General features: G+C 45.3%; 1 protein-coding gene across 1 annotated transcript; it reads right to left on the reverse strand.

Moving 5' to 3' along the window:
* Positions 1-396: 396 nt before the first annotated feature.
* Positions 397-19,987, reverse strand: ass1 (argininosuccinate synthase 1). Its single transcript, XM_068752792.1, has 15 exons — positions 19,845-19,987; positions 18,850-18,984; positions 18,444-18,512; positions 17,843-18,031; positions 16,404-16,460; positions 16,096-16,170; positions 15,577-15,647; positions 15,467-15,497; positions 10,888-10,978; positions 7,775-7,859; positions 7,591-7,655; positions 4,537-4,668; positions 2,782-2,938; positions 822-887; positions 397-692 (listed from the first exon to the last, which is right to left on the reverse strand). The coding sequence occupies exons 2-15, from the start codon at positions 18,949-18,951 to the stop codon at positions 644-646; spliced, it is 1,239 nt and encodes a 412-aa protein (XP_068608893.1). The 5' UTR covers positions 18,952-18,984; positions 19,845-19,987; the 3' UTR covers positions 397-643.
* Positions 19,988-20,230: the final 243 nt, after the last annotated feature.

Raw genomic sequence — 20,230 nt, forward strand, 5'->3', positions numbered from 1 at the left:
AGATTGGAGGTATCCGTGCATTTGGTAGCCATGTTGTCAGTATCCACCTTCTTTGCCCCACAATTTGCGACAGTGCCGAGTAAACGACTGATACATCAGTTAACCATACTGCAAATACGACATGGCGTCCTCGCTGGCCTGAAGTCTTAACCACTTACTCCGAAATCCGATTCCGACTCACCTACGTTGCATGTTTCTAGCAGTGGGAGGAAGCCGGGGAGAACCAACGCAGACACGGGGAGAACTTGCAAGCTCCTCACAGAAAGGCCCCCCAAGTCAGATTTGAACCCATGACCTTCTCGCTGTGATGCGACAGCGCTACCCACCGCGCCACAGTGCTGCCCATGGTCGTTATTGTCGGTAATAAACTAAGAAGAAGCGTTAAAATACAAAAACTCAAGTCACTGCATTTTATTTTCAAGAGTCTGCTTCAACGTTCACATTCAATTTCCGAACTACTGATTCATACGAATGAAGGCTAATCAACAGTACAGTCAACCATGATCGGTGTGCTCGTTACATAGCATTTACCTCGTCTGTGTTTTCGTGATTAACGGTGTTCGATGTCATCTAATGTAAACATTAGAGGCACAAAGTGTAAATCCGATTAAGACACGGCAGTGAAAGGAAAGCCGGTTGACAGTCACTGCTTTTTGCCGGAGAGACCCTGCAGACGGTGGTGCTCCTTCAGCCTGTGGAGAACAATAAGGGGAAAAAAAAAAAAAAAAGACTTAAAAGGCTGCGCAAGTGGGCCGAGTCGCTTCTAAAATATGGATCTCAACAGTTTTGGGAGCCACTTTATAAGTCGAATGGATGCCAACCTGACAGCGTTGATCCGGATGAATCCAGAGGCGTCGGTCGGGTCGTAGTCTCCCTGCACATCCATGCTGTAGGGAAGAGAAGCCGAGAGAAAGGCAGGTGAGATTCTAGAAAAGAAAAGGCTTGCAGTAAACACAAGACACACGGAGCCTCGTCAACTACTGGGATAACTGGATAACGTGTCGTTTTGAAATAATGTTCCAATTGATTGCTCCTCGACGGTATTGGTTGTTTCGGGAGGTAATCAATACCGAAGAAGGCAAACACTTATGTCACACAAAAGCCGCGCATCATCCACTTTCAAACAATCAATCGGGTCCTAGTATCAACCAAGCTAAATAAAGAGCTGGTATTATAATCTGGCGTTTCCGATTTCTGGTTTATCCGCTTCCTCTTAAATAAGGGTTGAATCTTTAACTTGTGCTGCTGCACGTCTCCGTGTCGTTTAGGCCCGCTGTGACGCCGTCTCTTCCGAGTGCGTCTGTGCATTGTGTAATTGCAGCAGTTTCTACCCGCAGCGCTTAATACACTCCCTCACCGAGTCCCTCTCCTCCCTACGACGCCGGCCTCCCCGACGTACAGCCTTGCACTCATTCTTCAAAAAGCACTTAACAAGAGGAAATTGCCAACAAATGATACGCTACAAAAAGATAGAGCGACAACTAAATCGCCAACTCTCAACACAAGGCACCCCAGTCGGCACCTGGACACCATTATGCGTGTGCGTGAGTGAGCGGTCGCGTGATACGTTGCGTATCCCTTGAAGAAACCCTGCGGTCTAATTGAGAGTGGAGCCGGCGGACGCGAGGAGGGTGACATTTGTGTGTCGGACGGGTGCGGCGACAGGCCGTATTACCACTGCGTTAATTACGCCGTTTACCGTTGCCTGCGGCGATGCCAGCGCGATGTCAGCCTAATCTGGTTTGTGCGTGTGTGCGTGTGTGTGTGTGTGAGACCGTCGTGTAACAGAAAGAGTGCGTGCGTGCTTCAGGTGAGACGGCTGCTTCAGGTGAGACGGGTGTCAGTACAGCAAGAAGTTGTTTTATAATGCAAAATAATCCCCATAACACAGACAGTAAAAATATGATGTTATTTTAGTTAAAGGCTTTTTGTAATTAGATGTATTTTATAATTAACTAGACTATAATATAATTTGATTAGGAGGCTGCATTTAATCCATAAACTGCTTTTTAATCCACACACATTTTTACATTTTATACTTTGTTTGATTCCTCCACTGAATTCTATTTTTATTCCTTATAAATTACAATTATAAATTCTGCTTTGGATTTGCTTATCAAGCCTTTACTCCGTCAATAGACAGAGCTAATTAGATCCTTCTTCACTGATTAATTCAAGTTAATATATTTAATCTGTTATTTATCATTGCCATTTATGATTACAGTGCGGCTACAGTCTCATCCCTATTCATGCCTCACACAGAACAAACTGTACATTCTTCCTCTTGCCAAAGCGGTCGGAGAAGTAGAATGGCTGACTGTGTGAGGCCCGTTTGCTCTTCTCCCTCATCGTTCCTGCTTAACAAGCATGACACCCGTGCACTTTCTTCCTAATAGCCCAAAGAAATCACCTCTCTCTACTCGCTAGAAAACACCATTAGCTCCATGACTCTAGGGTACGGCAGGAGACGGAGGGGCATATGGAGGTTTTTTTTTTACTTTGGTCAGTGCTGAGCCTGCCCAGGGGGGGCATCAGGGGTCAGAATCCTGAACAAACCCACTGTTACCGCGCCTAAGAGGCCACAGGCGTGCACTAGGAGGGGGGAGGGGGGGGGGGCTGGGGTCGGGGTCTGCCTTCCAGGAACTGAGCTTGACACTTGTCTGATGTCTTTGTGAGGCAGGGTCACTTCAGTACGCCGATGGAGGTTGGGCAGGGTGACCTGCACGGCGCCCAGGGTGACAGCTGTCGAGTCAGAACAACCTTTATTCTGGGTCCGCTTACCTGACCAGCTCCTCGTTGTAGAGGGACTTGGCCGACTCGCGTGCCAGGACGTAGACATGGCCCTTGTAGACAGACAGCTGCACCTTTCCCTCCACATTCTCCTGGGATTTGTCGATGCAGTGTCGCACGAAATTACACTCCGGGCTGTACCAGAAACCTGAGCGGAGCAAAGAAATAAAAATAAGAACCCCCCCCCAATAACGTGTTGATATGCATAAGTACAATTGACTTTTCGGTGACACGCCCCCCCCCCCAATACAGACAAAGCGTACTCGGACAAGGTGCTGCAGGAGGCAAAAAAAATGTTGCTGCACTAACTTCAACTGATATCAGCGCCAACAAAATATACAGAAAATGTTCTGGTCAAGCAGAGCAAGAATGACATTTTATTATATCAGACTGAGTTTATGCATAAATTACTGTTTATTCCAGGTCAAAGGTACAGTACCATAATTTCATGACTGACTACATTTCTAAATAAGATATAAGGCTGAAACCATTTCTCCCTATATGACAACAGTCTACGGGAGAAAATGTTAATAGCACTTATTAAATATGTCTTTATAGTTTACTTTTGTATAGAATCGCCTAAGGTGAAGGATGATTGTACAGTAGCCCAGAAGGGACAAACCAAATAAAAGAGGGCCTTTCATGTTTCAGACGTGTGAATGTTGCCTCATTTTCCTGTCGGGTCCGTCGCCCACCAGTCAGAGGGTTGGTGGGTCAACACTCCTCTTCCTCTCGTCCTCATCGTCAAGTGCCTTTGGCCAGGTTACCAAACCCCAAGTCCCTCCAGATGGCTGTGTCTTTTGTGTGAATGTGTCGTAAAGCGCTTAGAGTGTTAGGTCGACGAGAAAAGGGCCCACAGAGCCTCCGTCTACGTTTTGTTTCTGTTCCAGGTGAAGTTTACACGCCCCCTTTCTTTAGTCCCGTCAGTCTCTGAGACAGATGGGCGAGTGTCTGTGAATGTTCTGAGGTCAGGCACGCCCCCCCCCCACCCAGCAGGGGTCCTCCTCTCATCAGCAGCCGACCTCCACTTCATCATCTGGCCATGTTCAAAGACAACCCTTCTCCGCTTTGAGTGCCTCCGAGCTGGCACGACATTTTCATAGTCCCGTCGATTGACTCAGTTTATTAAAAAAAATGTATGTTCACTCACAAATATTTTATATAAAAGCAAGAAGAGCAAGAAAATATTATTTAATGTATTTAAAAGTTCGTGTTTACTTGATAAAAGGCATAAAATAAAGGCTCCGAAGTTAGAGATAAAGATACTCTTTAAATAGCTCAATCATTTAATTGATCGCTGATACCTAAACAAACAAAAAAAAAAAAAACAGATGTAGGACAGGTGGGCTGTTAACATATGCCCCAGTGTACAGAAGATTTATGAATGATTTAAAACCACAATGGGTTTAATCTCTATCCTGCTTTGTGTGTGCGTCTCTGGAGGCTACAAGTGAAGTGGTCTAGCAGTCAGTCTCTAATGGCACTGATCCTATTATATGGATGAAGGTGCAGAGACTGGTGACTGAGCAGAAGTGCTGATTAAGACACCTGAGCCAAGCTAGTACACACACACACACACCTTTTACATAATGTTTTATTTAATGCCTAAAGAGATGTTGATCCTTCTGATCATGGACCATCAAGGCTATTTAGTCATTAGTATTTTATTACATAAAGAGTAAAGACCATAAACAAGGAGTCTTTGCTTTGGAGTTTTATGCCGATTCTGAATTTTAAAGGACTTACCGTTGTAGACGAGTTCTGAGAACTTGATGCCGAGTCCCTGTTTGATCCGACGCACCTCTCTGTCCATGGTGAAGGTTTCGATGTCTAAGTGGGCCATCAGCAGAATTGTGCCTCCGGGGGTTTCATATAACCCTGACACAAAACAGAAGAAAATGTAACAATTAGCTCTCAGGGGATGAATATAAATTCACTTGCTTTCCTGATGTGGTCCGTACAAACATCTCGTCATTCTCATGATGATTCTAAATGATCTGTCGAAACCACGGCAGCAACATTCTTGACATAGTGAGCACGATTTCCTCTAATCGCAACCAGCAGAGTCCAATCACAGGAGTATAAAGCCCAGCTCTATCAGCCGTCAGCTGTCTGACAGACAGGCCTCACGGAGCATGGATGAGCCCTGTCCTGGGTAAATGACAGGTTAGGAGGCTCCTGCCAGCCTAGAACATGGACCAGGCCTCCGCCTAGCCTGCAATTTACCCCCCTCTGGACAGGGAGGAGGGGTGAGAGGCGAAGAGATCGGGGAAATGACAGCAGAAATGAAGCCGTCACAGAAATGTCCTCTAAAACGAAAGGTGGGCTGAGAAAACGACACCGGACGGATGTGACAACGGGAGCGGGAGCTTTATCGGTGCCATCCATTTCACCGAGAGCTGCCATTTTGATCACCGTTTCCCCATCCAGGGCGAGGATCCTCACTTCATCTGTCAATTTGGATGGTTGTCGTTTTTGAGTTTCCCTGTGGCGAACACCAGGCTGCCAGATTTCACAAATTGTATGATTTTGCTGCGACTTCAAAACTCTTCACTGAGATTTTACAGATGAATTCTAGGGAATATATATATTCCAATCCCTGAACCTTTAATATCTGGTGACAGTCCTGGAGGTGGAGAAGCCCTCCCTCCGCTGGGAGCCGAACACAGGGCTTAGCGATGCTGCTAATACTCTTAAAGCCACAAAAGGATGTCGCCCGAGCTAGAATGGTTGTGGCTTTCAGGTGATCCAGGACCAGAGAGGGCAAGTACAGACATTTCCCCGAGTTCTATCAGATAAATAAGTTCAAAATACCCCCAACCCCCCCTACGCAACTTGGCTTAAGTGCTCAAAGGAGGGCCAGCTTAGCAGACAATGAAACGCTATCTTTGTAAGCTCTGACAGTGGCAGTTTGGTTAAGCTAAAAGAGTCAACACCTTCAAGTTTTAATCTTTAATATGGTTACTGCAGGTATGCTAACATTGCTGCAGGCCTGAAAGGGATCAATGGGGGGGGGGGAATAATTAGTTATCCTTATCCCCCTATGACCCCCCCCCCCCCCCCCCAGGCAAACTGTTGGTGCAGCATAAACAGGCACACATAAAATATAGGTGGAAATTAATAATTGCCAGCCAAACTCAGGACCCTTTAAAGCCCTGCTTTAGTTTTTATTTTCCCGTATTTACAGAGGGTGCCGTACTGCTCAAAGATCCGATTTTCCCATACGGAAATACGGGAAAACCGTATTAGTTGACAGGTATGAAGTTGGGATAGAAAAAGTTCATGCTGACTCTATAAATGTTTTGAAAACAAAAAGATAGAACGTTATTAATCCCGAAGGAAATTCTTTTTTTTTTTTTTTTAGAACAGCTGCCTTTGAGTCTGACGGTACGAGGGCTGGACGTGTTCGGGGAAAGATGCAGCAATTTCCTGCTCTTGATCGGTGCGCCTCGGCAAACTCCATCTCCTGTGCACGGGTCAAAGGCCTGACGGCGTGCTGACGGGTGGGAAACGTTCGTCTGGTTCGAATGTTTTGTCACACAGTGACAACATTCTTGACAAACCATTAAAATCCCCCCCGCCTTCCCAACCCCACACAAATAAATATGACCCAACAAGAATAGGTATGACATGGCCCCCATTCAGCGACTCCCACCATCCATTTTGCCACTATGGAGGGGAGCAAGATGTCTGCGCCGTGGCAGTTATTCAACCACTTGGACACCTTGTGCTCCCACCTCTCCCTTTTGCTTCTGGAGGAAAAAGGTTTGATCTTTTGTTCAGCAGAGGGGAGAGAAAAGTGGCCTTCCCATTTTCCAATTTCTACCTGCCAAGTTGCATCACAGCCGCAGTCTGTTGGTCAGTCAATTTGCCAATCATAACACGGCAATGAACAGGAGGGGGGGGGGGGGTGGCTTGCTGCCCTCGTATGCTATGATCGTTAGTAAAGACCTAACGAGGAGCTTCAACAACAACAAGATAAAGATAAAGATCACACCCGTTTTGATCATCTGTGTATCCGTTTGAATCCGGTTAAGTGTGCACGCCGTTATCTTGTTCACAGAGCGTTTGTTTTCTCTCCGGCTACGTTCACACCGCAGGGCTTAATGATCAATTCAGATTTGTTTTGCAAGTTAGTTCAAATTTCCAATTAAATGCGACTTGAATGTGATCTCCCGTGTGAACGCCATACGACCCAGGAGAAGATTTAAGAAGATTAAAAAGGAAGAAAACCAGGTTTTTAGCCATGGCGTTTTGTGGAGGAGTAGCAGCAAAAAAAAAAGTAACGCGTGGGTGTGGAGTCGCACAAGAGTGACGCACGTCGTGTGTCACTGTCGGTCGGATAAATGCAACCCGGCCGTTCAGACTGCATGGCAAAAGAGCCAATTGGATTTAGGACCACAATCTGATGTGTGTCGTTCAGACTGTCATGAAAAGATCAGACACAGGTCGCATAGGGACCCAAAAAAAAAAAATCGGATTTGGGTCACTTCAGGTTGCAGTGTGAACGTAGCCTTAATGTGAGCATGCATAAATGTCTTTGAAGCATCCGACTCCAGGTGGAAATACGCCCGTTTGTCTTCCAGCACATATTTATGGGAATGGGCGAGCGAGAGCTACACTTAAAGCACTCATGTAAAATATCGCTCAATTGCGTAAAAGCATTTGAATTGACGCATTTGAGAGCGGGTGCGTGGCCATTTGTGAAAAAGAGGAAACCGCTCACTCATCTGGTCCAAAACAGCAAACAAATGCCACAAACTAGACGGCCGAAGCTCAGAGTAATCCTTAACCGCTTACCTCTGGACTTCATGCCAATGAAACGGTTCTCGACTATGTCAATCCGACCAACGCCGTGCTGTGCTCTAAGACGCGGGGAGAGAGAGAGAGCCACACACACACACACACACACACATTCATTTACTGTCCACTTCACCCAACATCATCGTCATGACAAATGTTTTTTGTAGTAAAAGCAACTCACCCAACTTTGTTAAGGTAAGAGAAGATGTCAAGGGGCGAGGCCTTGGATGTGCCCTCCTTCACATTGGTCACTTTGACGGGCACTCCTAAAAAGGAGGACAATGTTTTCTTAAACATCAAAAGAGCGACGGCAAGGCATGGAGAGGAACGGCATTCACTGAACAGCCACACATTAAATATTTTATTTTGAGTGACAATCAGCTGTTAAATTAGTTTAAAACATTAGTTAAAAAAAAAAGCTTTCTGCTTTTTCGCTGACCTTGTTGCTGCCAAATAATTTATTTCACCCTTTGTAAGATCACATAAACATAGACAGCTTTGTGTCTAAAATAAAAAAATCCACAATTAAAGCAGTGTTCCCAATGGTGTGATATTGCACGCAGATCCCGTGAAGAAGAATAAGTAAGATTTTTTTAAGCAGAAGATTTAGGCTTCACACCGTTTAGTTAATGAGTCGATCAAATCTGCCGACAACTGCTCGTTATCTCAAATCGCCAAAATCAATAGTCGGCAGCTAAAAGTGAAAAGCGTTTAAGAGGGGAGCTGATTTGTGGGGCTAATAAATTCAAAGGCCTGGCTCATCTGAAGGCTGTGAAATCATGGGCAGGCCTTTACCTAATTCGATTACTCACGCAGCTTTGTCGCCCATGCTCTCTTCGGCGCGGAGATTTTTTTTCCCCGTTTCAGCCGCTGAATGTTTTAGTGTTCAAGCGTTTGTGCAAGAGACAAAACCAGTTGCAGAATCATCAACCATCTTATTATGTGTCACACACACACACACACACACACACACACTCCGATGCCACTTAAAACCAAGTACACATCAATCACTGTCACGGGCCTTCTTATTCATGGCCTTCAATGAGCGCCGCAGGCCAAAGGTGGAGGCGAGGAAACAAACACGACACACGGGTGCGTGTCTGTTGGGAAGAGAATAGAACCATTTCCTTCACAAGGGAAGGAAATGGAGGAGAGAGAAAAAAAAAATCTGCTGATATTCACTTTCAATCCGTGCTATACATACGTTGGCATGCTAGCAGATGTCAGTCAAACAGCTTTGAAGAGACTTTCAGCCGGTGCACAAAAAGCTAACAGGAAGGACTTGACAAATATTATTATAATTTTTTTAGACAAGGGCTTTGTTGATGGTCCTCTCTCGTGTCGCGGGAATTGTGGCGTCTCCCACGGAGGAAGAAAAAGTACCTCCCAGTGCAGGAGAGGGCAGTACGGAGGAGGCATTACTAAATCTGCACCGCGCCTCCTCCCACATACCTAATAATTAGATTAAAGGTTCCGATAAATTAAGCGTCTGAACGTGGGAGTATTGGAGGCTGGTCTTTCGCCCCTGTGCTCTCCTTTCGCCCTCGCTCTCTCCATCATGCGGCTTCCATCATTCACTGAAGGGCCTTTTTCTCCCTGTGGTCCCTTTCTTTAGTTTTTAACAGCCCAACAGTGCAAACAATGGGAGCGCAGACACAGTTGTAGGAAAAATTACTGCTTTACATTTTTCCTCTCTGTCTCTTTTTTCCTCTCCATTTCTTTGCCGTGAAAAGGAGGGCGGGGACAAAAAAATTATCCTCAAAAAAGGGAGAGGAATGGGAACCGAAGTGTTTGACAGGGTAAAAGTTCCTGTCGTATAAAAAAAAAAAAAAAAGAATATTTAACATCAGTGAGAAAACTTTGGTGAGAAAGGCCGGGATGAAAAGGTGGGAGGGCGAATGAAATGAAACATTCTTGTGCTGATCTCGTGCTCAGAGGGAGGAGTGGGCTCGGGCCTTTGTGTGGACAACTAAAACAGCTTTTGTCATAGGGTGCTAAATAAAAGGCACTGAAAACAGAGTGCAGGCCCGTAAAGGATCCTGCAAAACCAAACCTCACCTCACAGGACTGTTTTTAAACACAAACGAATCGCTTCTTGAGCGGAGGTGACGCCAGCCTATGCACTTTATAGTTTGGCATCTTTCAGAAAGTGAGTTGCGAACTCGGTTTCAGCCCAGACGCTCGCCGGATGCTGAAGGAGCTTGTTAAAACGGCAGCTTCAGTGATCATTAATACTCTCACAGGATCATACCAACCCGTCTGATCTTCCCTTAATTTACTATTACCGCCCCGTAAAGCTGTCCATCGACTGTGTGTGATCAGAGGAGCTTGTGTGTCTCTCAGTTGATTGATATGGCGGCTCTGCTGCCTCCACCAGTGACTGGGGACGAAGGGACATCTGTGCCGTTTGCCTCGGGCCTGGATGTTTTTTTTTTGTGCAAACATGTGACACTTTCCACTATTCAGTGAGGCCCTTGTGGCAGTATATCTAATGAGGGCTTCTCTGGATCCTCGGGGCTTGGTGTATTAGCTGGACTTAATGCTTCCGGCCCGTGTGTGCCCTCTGGGCCAAAACACGGCAGCTTTGGACCGAGTAATGCTTTGAGGGGCTGAGGATGAGTCTGGGTGGTCAGGAATGGTGATAAAGTGAAACAGGGTCAGCGTGAGAGCTGTAGCCCTGCGGCGAGAAGCGTTTCATTTTGAGTAACATGAAGAGAAGTGGAACGGAGCGAGGGTGGACCGCGTACCTGGCAATATGGAACTGATGGAAAAAAGAACAGCAGCAGAAACGTCTGCTCCAGTGCAGGACGTAGAACTACTATCGCATCACGCTGGTTTTGATGGGCGATTTCAAAAAAGGATATTTATTGCTTTCCTGTATTCAACACAGACCGCTAAGCTTCAGCGAGCGTCACCTCCACTGACTTCATGCATCGCGTCTGCGGCAGGTCAGAGCAGAAAGAAGATCTCTACAAAGTACCGGCGATGCTTGTAATTAAGGGCTTGGGGTGATTTTGAGACTGTCCCATCTTAAAAAGCAGCATTTTGTGTCAGATTAGAGAAAAGTGTTCTTGCAATACCTGCCTTTCTATTTGTTATTGCAAACGCCGGGCAAATGGCGTAGTTTGTCGATAAATCGAATACACAATTGGGGGGGGGGGGTTGAAAAAGGTTCTGTTCAACTGCATAGCTGACATAAGTAAATTAGAGGTTTTTCCATGTAAAACGGGGGATCAGGTTTGAAAGCACAGCAGAAATGCGACAGAGGAATTAACAAGTTTTGCGAGCACGAACCGTTTTTGAACTCGATCTCCAGGACATCACGTTTGTCTGGAGCATCTTCAGGGTTACTGGTCATCTCGAAGAGGCTATCTGGAGCATGGCTCTGAAAAACACACACACACACACACAGTATTTGAGAGAGACACTGTATTCCCTTGGATGAATAACAATGACCTTCTGAGACCTCATAAAAGAAAAGTGCAGTGGTCGGGGAGATGGGCTATTGTCTGGGGTGAGGTGGGGGGGCAACCTGAGACATGGCTGGGGAGAAGAAAAGAGAGGATAAGTTGAAACATGAGAAATCTGAAAACACCATTGCACGAGTCGAGAGAAGAAAAAAAAGAAAATTGCAGTTCAATTTCCATTTATTTCCCCTTCACTGCAGGGGAAGGCGGGACAAGAGGGAGGAAGGGAGGGAGAGTGGAAAAGGACAAAACTCATCCTGAAGAAAAGGTAACCCAAGACAAGACGAACACCTGAAATACGACGACCTGATCTGTTCGAGCAACACTTCGTCTGTAGCAATGTTCCGTTTCCGTTTCGTGAACAGCAAGGGAGTCTTCCCTGTTCACTCAACTTGTCCCAGGTGACAGGAGCGCATCTGTTTTCCAGTCGGTGGGAGCTTGGAGCGATCTCAAGGAAGTCACGGTTCGGCGCTAAAGGAGCGTGGCGGCCCGATGTGTCCGCCCAGCGATGAGCTCGTCCAACAATTACACAGCATTAGGACGCCACGACGGCCGATGTCTCCTGAGCTGAGCCAAATTGCAGGGCAACTATGCAAAGTAACTACCGGGTGCATTTAAATGGAAAGCTTTACCAGACGCTAAATCATCATACAATAACTAATCAGCGTCTGTTCATCGCCTGTCAGAGAGGAGAAAACGAGCGGCGCAGTCGCTTTCCTTTTAACTAAACACCGAAATTGAGTGGGAAGCAGCCGTTTTGCCTTTCCTTTATTTTCTGCATCGGTGCCCTGAACGATGCCAAATGAGAGCAAACAGGAGAGGGATGACATGACCACCATAAAAAAGCCCTTGAATGCTCGCCCCGACAAAAAGAAAGACGGGCGGAATTTTAAATATCAGATTCTACTGTTCCTGTGGTCTCATATTCTGTTTGCAAATATCTTGTTCAGCCTTCAGATAGTTCAACTAGCACACAGGAGACATTAGTAAGAACGTTTTCCTGGTGGCCATTGCTAATTTAAAGGAAAACTTGGAACCAGTGGTTCAATTTACCCTTTATGGTGACGAACAGCATCAAGCATAGCCGATATAATAGTCTTCCTGCCAAAATGGATGGAGTATAACTGCAGTATGGCTTAGAAAAAGGCTAGATCACGTTAAAAACACACTCATAAAATGTTTAAAAACCAATACCTCTGGCTTAGCAATGGCAGAAAACGCAGAAGCTCCGACAATGGGAACTTCAAACTTTATGGGCCATTGGATAGAAAAAATAAGAAGATGGGTTTGTTTCCAGTGAGCGAGAGAGATCAATGCATTTCAATGCAAACCCCCTGCAGGTGGACCTGTCCCAAAGCCATGGCCCTGAAAGAGAGGAAAAGGTAGCGGGGGTGGGGGGGGTATTGGTGGGAAATGGGGCATGAAGCGCACCATCATATAGCACAGAGCAGCTCCTTTGACAGTCTTTGCTTCTGCCATATTGTTGTGCTAAACGCGGCCCATACAGCAAAGGCGAAGGCAGAAGCATGAACTTAAAGCGAGTACATTTCTATCTTTCCACATATTACTTGCCTCATTGGTTTTCAATCGAAGCCAAAAGAGCTCAAAAGGAGGCAGAGGTGACAGGAGGGGGGGGGGGGGGGGGCTGAGATAGAAGAGCGCGGTAAAAACATCTTGGGCGCAATGGTTTGGAAATGATGCCGAAATCACCACGTTTCAAGTCTGTCCTTCTCTTTAAAATGCAAACCTGGAAAACTGACACAAAAACAAAACTACGTACACGCGATGTGCTCGAGAGACATTCGCATTCTTAACCACCCGGGACGGTTTTGGTTAATGTTGGGGCCTCAGCTGGATTTAATGAGGACATCGCTGGTTATAACGGGTCAGACCAACCACACCCGAGGGTGGCGAAGGCCGACCCCCTTTGCTTCACGGCACACAAACACCTACAAGCCAACTTCCTTTCCCCCCACAGGCAGTCTTCTATCCATCCATCTTTCCAGCCAGGCGTGCGACCGGCAGAGAACAAGTTCTCATTTCCTCCAGGGGAGCGGAGGCTCGGCGTTACGCTTCCTTCACTCCCGGCCAACGTCGGCTTCCCGATCAAAGAGCGGAGCGAGTCGAGGGGAAGGCGACGCTGACAGGGGCCGTAATTAAGACGGAGGTGATGTTTTAATGACTCGGGACGAGTGTCGGGTCGCCTCAGGCCGGGCTCCGGCTGCTCAGGCACGGAGGATAGTCAGAAGACTCGCAGGATGTTTAGCAACTACAGGAATGCTCATCAAATCTGATGGGTATTAAAACACAAGTAAAGGCACATATTCTGTAGGACTATGTCGTAATTCCAGCCTATAAATAATAATATTTCATTAGTTAATTCTGTGAATATACATATAGACGTTGTGGATCTTATACTGTTTGTCAGTAGCTAAAAATCAAGCACAGCCACCGAACGTAATCTAGAAGTAGCATCGTCCAATTAAAGACAGTTTTAATCCCGACTGCAACGACAACAGGATCTCTTGTCTTGTTTGTATCATGATTTGTTCAATTAAACGGAATTTACTACCTCAACGCATTCAAAGGGTAGGACTGCTAATTAAATGTGACGGTACGAGGATGAGAGCAGACAGGTCAAGCTACCTTGGGCACACGTCTTCACATGGGTTAATGCAAGTAAAAAGTCATTGTGCTGAAGGCGAACGGTTTAGGGCCATCAGGAAGGATACCCCGGTAATCGCGGGGTAACCTGAACTCTGCTGGCTCTTATCTACAGGAGAACATATGAGCGGCCATTTGGACGTTTCCTAATCTGACCGTGTTGAGCAGAGAGAGGCCTTTGTACCGCAGGTGGGGGGGGGGGTGCCTGAATAGTCGAGGCCCGCCCCGAGGCTTTAGGGCAGTAACTGGAGGAGAGAGAGAGGCTGCTGCAGAGAGGAGACTAAGATGACCTCTTTCAGATGTCTGACTCGGTCGTGCATTTACGTGAGAAATTATCTTTGTCGTTACGACCATGTTTTAGAATAACATTTTTGGGAAATGTTATTAATTTGCTCCTTTTAAAAATAGCATTTTATATTTAATATAGGATTTGCACTATTGTGATCTTTATACTACCGGTAATTATCCAAAAATGAAAATCCCTCAGAATAAAATGCTCACAGCTCAATGAAAGACATTTTTGCACCAAGGCTAATTTATTCAAATCCATTTACCACCCTGGACCTCGGTACCATAAACATTTCATTGTATTTAATGCCATGAATTGATTCAGTATTGGAGTAAATGGTCCAACACGAAATGCCTGAATGATGGCAGTTACAACAATACTGCGCCGTGCATCGCTATGCTATTGAGCCGGTTCCTCTCATTCTTTTCAAAACATTTCTCCACAGTCCGATCACTAAAGAGGCCGCAGAGGGGTGGGAAAGAGCCGGCAAGAGCGGGGCAGATCGGAGTCTGTGAGTTACAGTGGCCCTGCCCCTGCAGCTCCACTGCAGCAGTAGTGAGACCCCCTCGCCTCCCCGTGACACCCGGTCCGTTGGGGACTCATCAGTCTGGCCCGCTGTCTTTGTACTTTACTGTTACTGGTGACATTTTGGTGTCACGGTGTCACAATGAAATGGCTCCCCTCCCACGTTGCAGCCCGCGGCGGCGCAACTAGTGGAACAATGAGGTCCCGAGGAGTTTGGGCTGGAACTCAGGAGGCCCCAGCTGGGCGCAACGCCCTAACCCCCCCCCCTCTTCGGCTCCCATGAAATCGGGAATTAGTCGAAGCGTTGCTGACGACAAGTCAGTGTCTGTGTGTCCCAGGCTCTTCCCAGGGCCTGGCAAGGACCCGGGGTGAGGAGAGACAGAGACACAGACACAGCGACCAAGGGATGAGAGCTTTGAGGGTCATTGGGGGCAACCTGCATGTACTACTTTGACCTCCGACCCCATCAGAGATCAAACTCCGTATCGCCCATGGAACTGTGGGAGAGCGAGTCGGGTCAGCAGAAAGGACAGAAGCCTAACTTACTGTTATTTTTACAGTCGCTTCAAATGGATGCTACAATTTGACTGAAGATATTATAATTTACTTTATGTATTATTAGACTAAACACTTTTCAAATCTCTTTCAGCGAAGGACGATGAAAGCTGCGGGTCATTTCGACTCCGATTCATCCATTTGTTTAGCAGAATGAAAGCATCGTGATGAAACAGACAGAGCAGGTGCTGATCTGAGGGTAACAGCGACTCTCCAGATGTTAATGTTCGGCAGATGTTCATCTTTTGTCCCGTATACATGTCGAAAAAGACGACTAACCCAACTGTGTCGGCAAATCCACGTCGAACGCGAGAGGTTGTTATATCACCACAATCGCACAACTCAACAACTCCTTTATTGTTGGCAGTCTTACCTTAGGATTCTCCAGGATGCCAGACTCATAGCTGTAAAGACACATCATGTATTTAATTGCAAGATCTTTATATAATACTTTCATAAAAGACAATTCAAACGGGAAGCAACCTTATATGCATGAGGTTAGCATCCATGCTCCAGGGGGCCTGTGGAGTGGCTGTTACAGGGATACCCTCTTTCTAAAGTTTGACAAAGAAGAGTTATGTTATAAAACAGTTTACATTTAAGAAAATGTCACATGAGCTTAGAGAACAGGCCTTAAATCAGGGACATAAAGGTTCTGACAAGACATTCCACTGGCTGGGTTTTGGCATGCCGTGTTAGCGCTACTAAAATACACACTGACTCCATCTATAACAAAGAAAGATCATTTTCTTTTCCTCAGAAGTCTCTTTATATTTAGGGTATGATGTGATTTGAGGTTGAGCGCAACAATTCAGGAAGAATTAAATGATGTTGAACGTCATGACCTCCCTCTAGTGGAGAAAAGCGGATCCTCCAATGAACCTCATATTAAATTAAATGTACATATTAAATGGACTGTTGGCCAAGTAGTCTTTTAATTAAAGTAAGCTCATGTTTGTGAACAGACTGCATTCCTGTTTTTTGTCGCTTTGATGTTATTACCTGAGCATATTCCAGCAGGTCTTTTCTTCCCTTGAAGCGGTTGTAGAACTCCGGGATCCTCCACGGGGAAATGATCTGAACAGCACAGACAGAGGATGAAGACTTCCGGCCTTGCTTGCAAAAGCATCCTTTCAACTAAAAAGGGAACTAAAGGCATCGGGAAGAATCAGGCGAGGCGATGCTTCAACAGTTACTTTGGAGTCGAGGAGCCAAATGGATTTTCTTAGAACTCTAATTTCAGCAGATGGTCTGAGAGAGAGTTCAAACTCTCAAGCAACAACCGCAAAACATAAAGGCAGAAGACTTACCTTAACATCAGGGTAGAGGGCATAACACGTAAGCTCAAATCGGATCTGGTCATTTCCCTGAAAAACACAATGGTTCAGCCAACAATTAGCAAGTTCATGCAACACATGTGAGGCGGTTTAAAATTAATTTGTCTACATACATGTCAGAAATTTGTAGAATTTATTTTTGGGCGTTTAACAAAGCTCGAGGTGAGACCGACAAATGGCAATAAGCGTCATACAGAAGAATTAAAGCAGGTTTCCAAATTTATTTTATGTTGCCTGACCTAACATTTTAATTGCTGAACAATTCTCTTCATCAGTTGTTTAACATTTCCTCGATGTGTCTGGATTATCTGGTCACATTTGCCAAGACCAGACTCCAAATTTTCATTCATAAATTCCGCAACATTATGTCACTTTCTTCATTTACAAAAATGAAATCAAACACATCGAGGACAGAAAGCTGGTCTGATCTCGCACGTAAAAAAAACTAAAAAGGAATGATCATGCACAGATTTAGATTGTCACTTCACGCAGCATGTCTCCATCTAGAGGCTAAACACAGTCACTACATTTCCATAATTCTTGAAAGGATTAATTTAGGCATTTTCTAATTATTGATCAATTGCATTCAAAATTGCAACAAGTCGTATCTTCATCCAGGATCGCCCAACAATTATTAATTGCTCTCCAACCCTCCTGTCTTCAGAGAGAGTTCGCGTTCTCATGAAACGAACTATTAAATTCAGCTGAGAAACGGTTGAAAATCACCCATTTCTGTGCCCTCTGCTAAATAATTCTCAATAATGAGTTACTCCCCAAAGTTAAACAGGCATCAGAAGGCTCTTGCACCCATTCTCTAATATCTTCCTGTTAAATATATAAATCTGTGTCTGTTCCAGTCAAACCGAAGCTCGTTTATTTCCCAGGTATAATTTTAAGATTAATGTTCCAAATGTGACTGCAGTGCCGTCTCATACATTTGCATAGCTACGAGGTGTGGATCATATTTTTTTTACAGCATTTAAGTTGCTGATAATACTTTACATCCCTGATCAACATTTATGATCCGCCGTCGTTTACAGGTCTGGAAAAGATTATGCTTGCTGGCATTGACAGAGGTTTGCACATTGAGCGCTTCCTAATTCCACTCCGTCATTTTGACTCAGATAACAAGACAATTGTTCCGATATTAAAAGCAGATGCATGGCTTTTTTTCTGCAATGAAAAAAAGTGCTCAAAAACCAAGAGAGAATGGAACATTAGGCAGAATCTGCGACGTGTATTTATAAAATCTGATCAATTCTGAAATGATTCCATATAATGCCACAGACTTATGTTTTTCTTGTAGCTCTAGATTTACAAAAGAGAGCACCAATAATCAGATTCCTTTTATTCATATTTATGCATTCATAGCTACTCTTCTTTCTCAGACTAATTTATTATCCTGGCTTTACCTTTCCCGTGGCACCATGGGAGACGAAATGGGCACCCTCCTTTTGCGCGATCTCCACCTGTCGGCGGGCGATGCAGGGCCGCGCGATCGCAGTGCCCATCAGGTATCGGTCCTCGTAGACGGCATTGGCCCTCACTGCAGGCCAGATGAAGTCCTCCACAAACTCTGCACGCAGGTCTTCAATGAAAATCTTTGCGAGAAGAGAGGCGAAGGCATGCCAAGTTTTATCGGAGAAGTCCTTCCAAAAAAAGCTTTCTCTTATAGTGCAGGTATTTGATGCAAATGCATCATTGCTCAGAATAAAGCAGATGAGATATCAAACATGCATCTTGTCATATAAAAATAATTTGGTTATCGGTGTAATCGGGCACTTCGCAGAGGTTCCGACACCTGAGATTTAACAATCAGTTGGAAAAATCAACAACGTTCGTGCCTCGTGTTTCTGGAACATCAAATCGACAGACGAGGATTTAAGAAAATGAAGAACATTTGGTGTCTTATCGCAAAAACAAATCTGCAGCCTCAAGAATGCCTTTGCAACTAGTACTTGATGCCGAGTAGAACCGTGAAAAATTGTTAATGATACAATTTCCACCGCTTACTTTCTTTGCACCGAGGCGTTCCGCCTTTTCTCTTGCAGCTGCAAAATCTTCATCTTGTCCAATATCCGCCTAGAAAAATGTAAATGCACCACATTAATATATGCATTTACTTCCGCTTCTTCTTCTCCATTTTCTAACAGTTTTGCTGCAGCAAACAAGTGTCACAACATTTCCCCCCCCCCCCCCCCCCAACAGGCCACAAAAGAGAAACATTCCAACAAAATCTGCTTAGTGCTTAGTAAGCAGTTCTCCGTTTGCCAAAGGACAAAACGCTGATCCGACATGCTTTTGAAGCCGGTGGTTGGGTGTCCTCCAGTACTAGAACTGGAACTGAAACACTTTAGAACTGCCGAAGAAGAGATTTTAGACACCATCAAAACAAAACAACGCCAGTCTCTATACTTACCATGTACGCAATCACATCGTAGCCTTGCTCCTTTAGCCACACCAGAATACAGGAAGTGTCCAGACCGCCGCTGTAGGCAAGAACCACCGTACCTTTCGACATGATGACGGCTGTTTAGTTCAATGGGTAGAGATCCTGAGGAGCGGCAGCAGAGAATATTCATCAGCTACTAGCATGCATGAGAAAAATGAGGTGATGTAAACGAAGGACTGCTCTTACTATATATTAATCTTCTGATTATTGTTCGCGACTAACACCAAAGGGGATAGGGATGTGTTAGACGGAGCTCTTTATTTGAAGATACCGGTTCAGAAGAAGATTGCCATTGGTCTATAAAGTTCAGGATTTGAGATTAATTATTACCCTTTCAGCTAGAGGGCACCGGAGTGTGAAACGAGTTCATCGAGGATGGTAAAGAGCAGAACAAGATATTCTTGTTTGTTTGCTAATCTAATTATTATTCTGTCGAGGTTAAATATGCTCAGGATAAGAAAAGGTGTAACTTTGGATCAGTCTATCGGGAGCTGCAACATGCATTTTTTTGCTTTTGTTTGACTTTATAGGGAAGACAGGCAATAAATACATACAATGCAATACTATTATTATCCTATTTTTATGCATTTTACGTGTTTTTTTTTACTTATTGAAGCCACTCGAATACTTGAATAATAGTTATTGACGGTCATAACTTGCAATCCTGTCGCCCTTTGATTGCTGGGATAAACTCCAGCGCCAGGGTTACAGACAAAGCGGTTAAAAACATAAAGAACACATGAATTAACTTCTATTGTATTCTAACAGGTTGTTTGTATATGGGGGGGGGGTCGGGGGGGGCGCTCGCTAGGAGTGCGTATTTTGACACTTCAGCGCTCACGTCAGCGAGAACTCGATGCAGCATAGCATTGCTACACATGGTCCAAAACCATTCCCGGAAAGACAAATAAATAAACAGATAAAATGCCAAATCTTAGTATTAAAACGTAAATCGTACTTACCGAAGAGTGTTAAACAAACGATGCCCGGAGAAGTCGTTCGCGTTTCTGCGGCGGAGTCCCCTGCTGGACCGAAGCGGAAGCTGCGTGGCGTGCTGCGTTCAGGGACCGAAGCTGCGTGGCGTGCTGCGTTCAGGGACCGAACCTGCGTGGCGCGCTGCGTTCAGGGACCGAAGCTGCGTGGCGCGCTGCGTTCAGGGACCGAACCTGCGTGGCGTGCTGCGTTCAGGGACCGATTCGTTCGCTGCTGGGGCTGCTCTTTATGAACGACGCGCCATCCACGTGACGCTCGCCTGATCAAATAAAGATACGAGAAGCTACAACCGAGCCCTACTTCCGTTTTAGAAAAGCGTTTTTTGACCGATTTTATTTGATTTCTTTTTTTTTTT

This window comes from Brachionichthys hirsutus, chromosome 19 (genome assembly GCF_040956055.1).
Source record: "Brachionichthys hirsutus isolate HB-005 chromosome 19, CSIRO-AGI_Bhir_v1, whole genome shotgun sequence".
Lineage (NCBI taxonomy): Eukaryota > Metazoa > Chordata > Actinopteri > Lophiiformes > Brachionichthyidae > Brachionichthys > Brachionichthys hirsutus.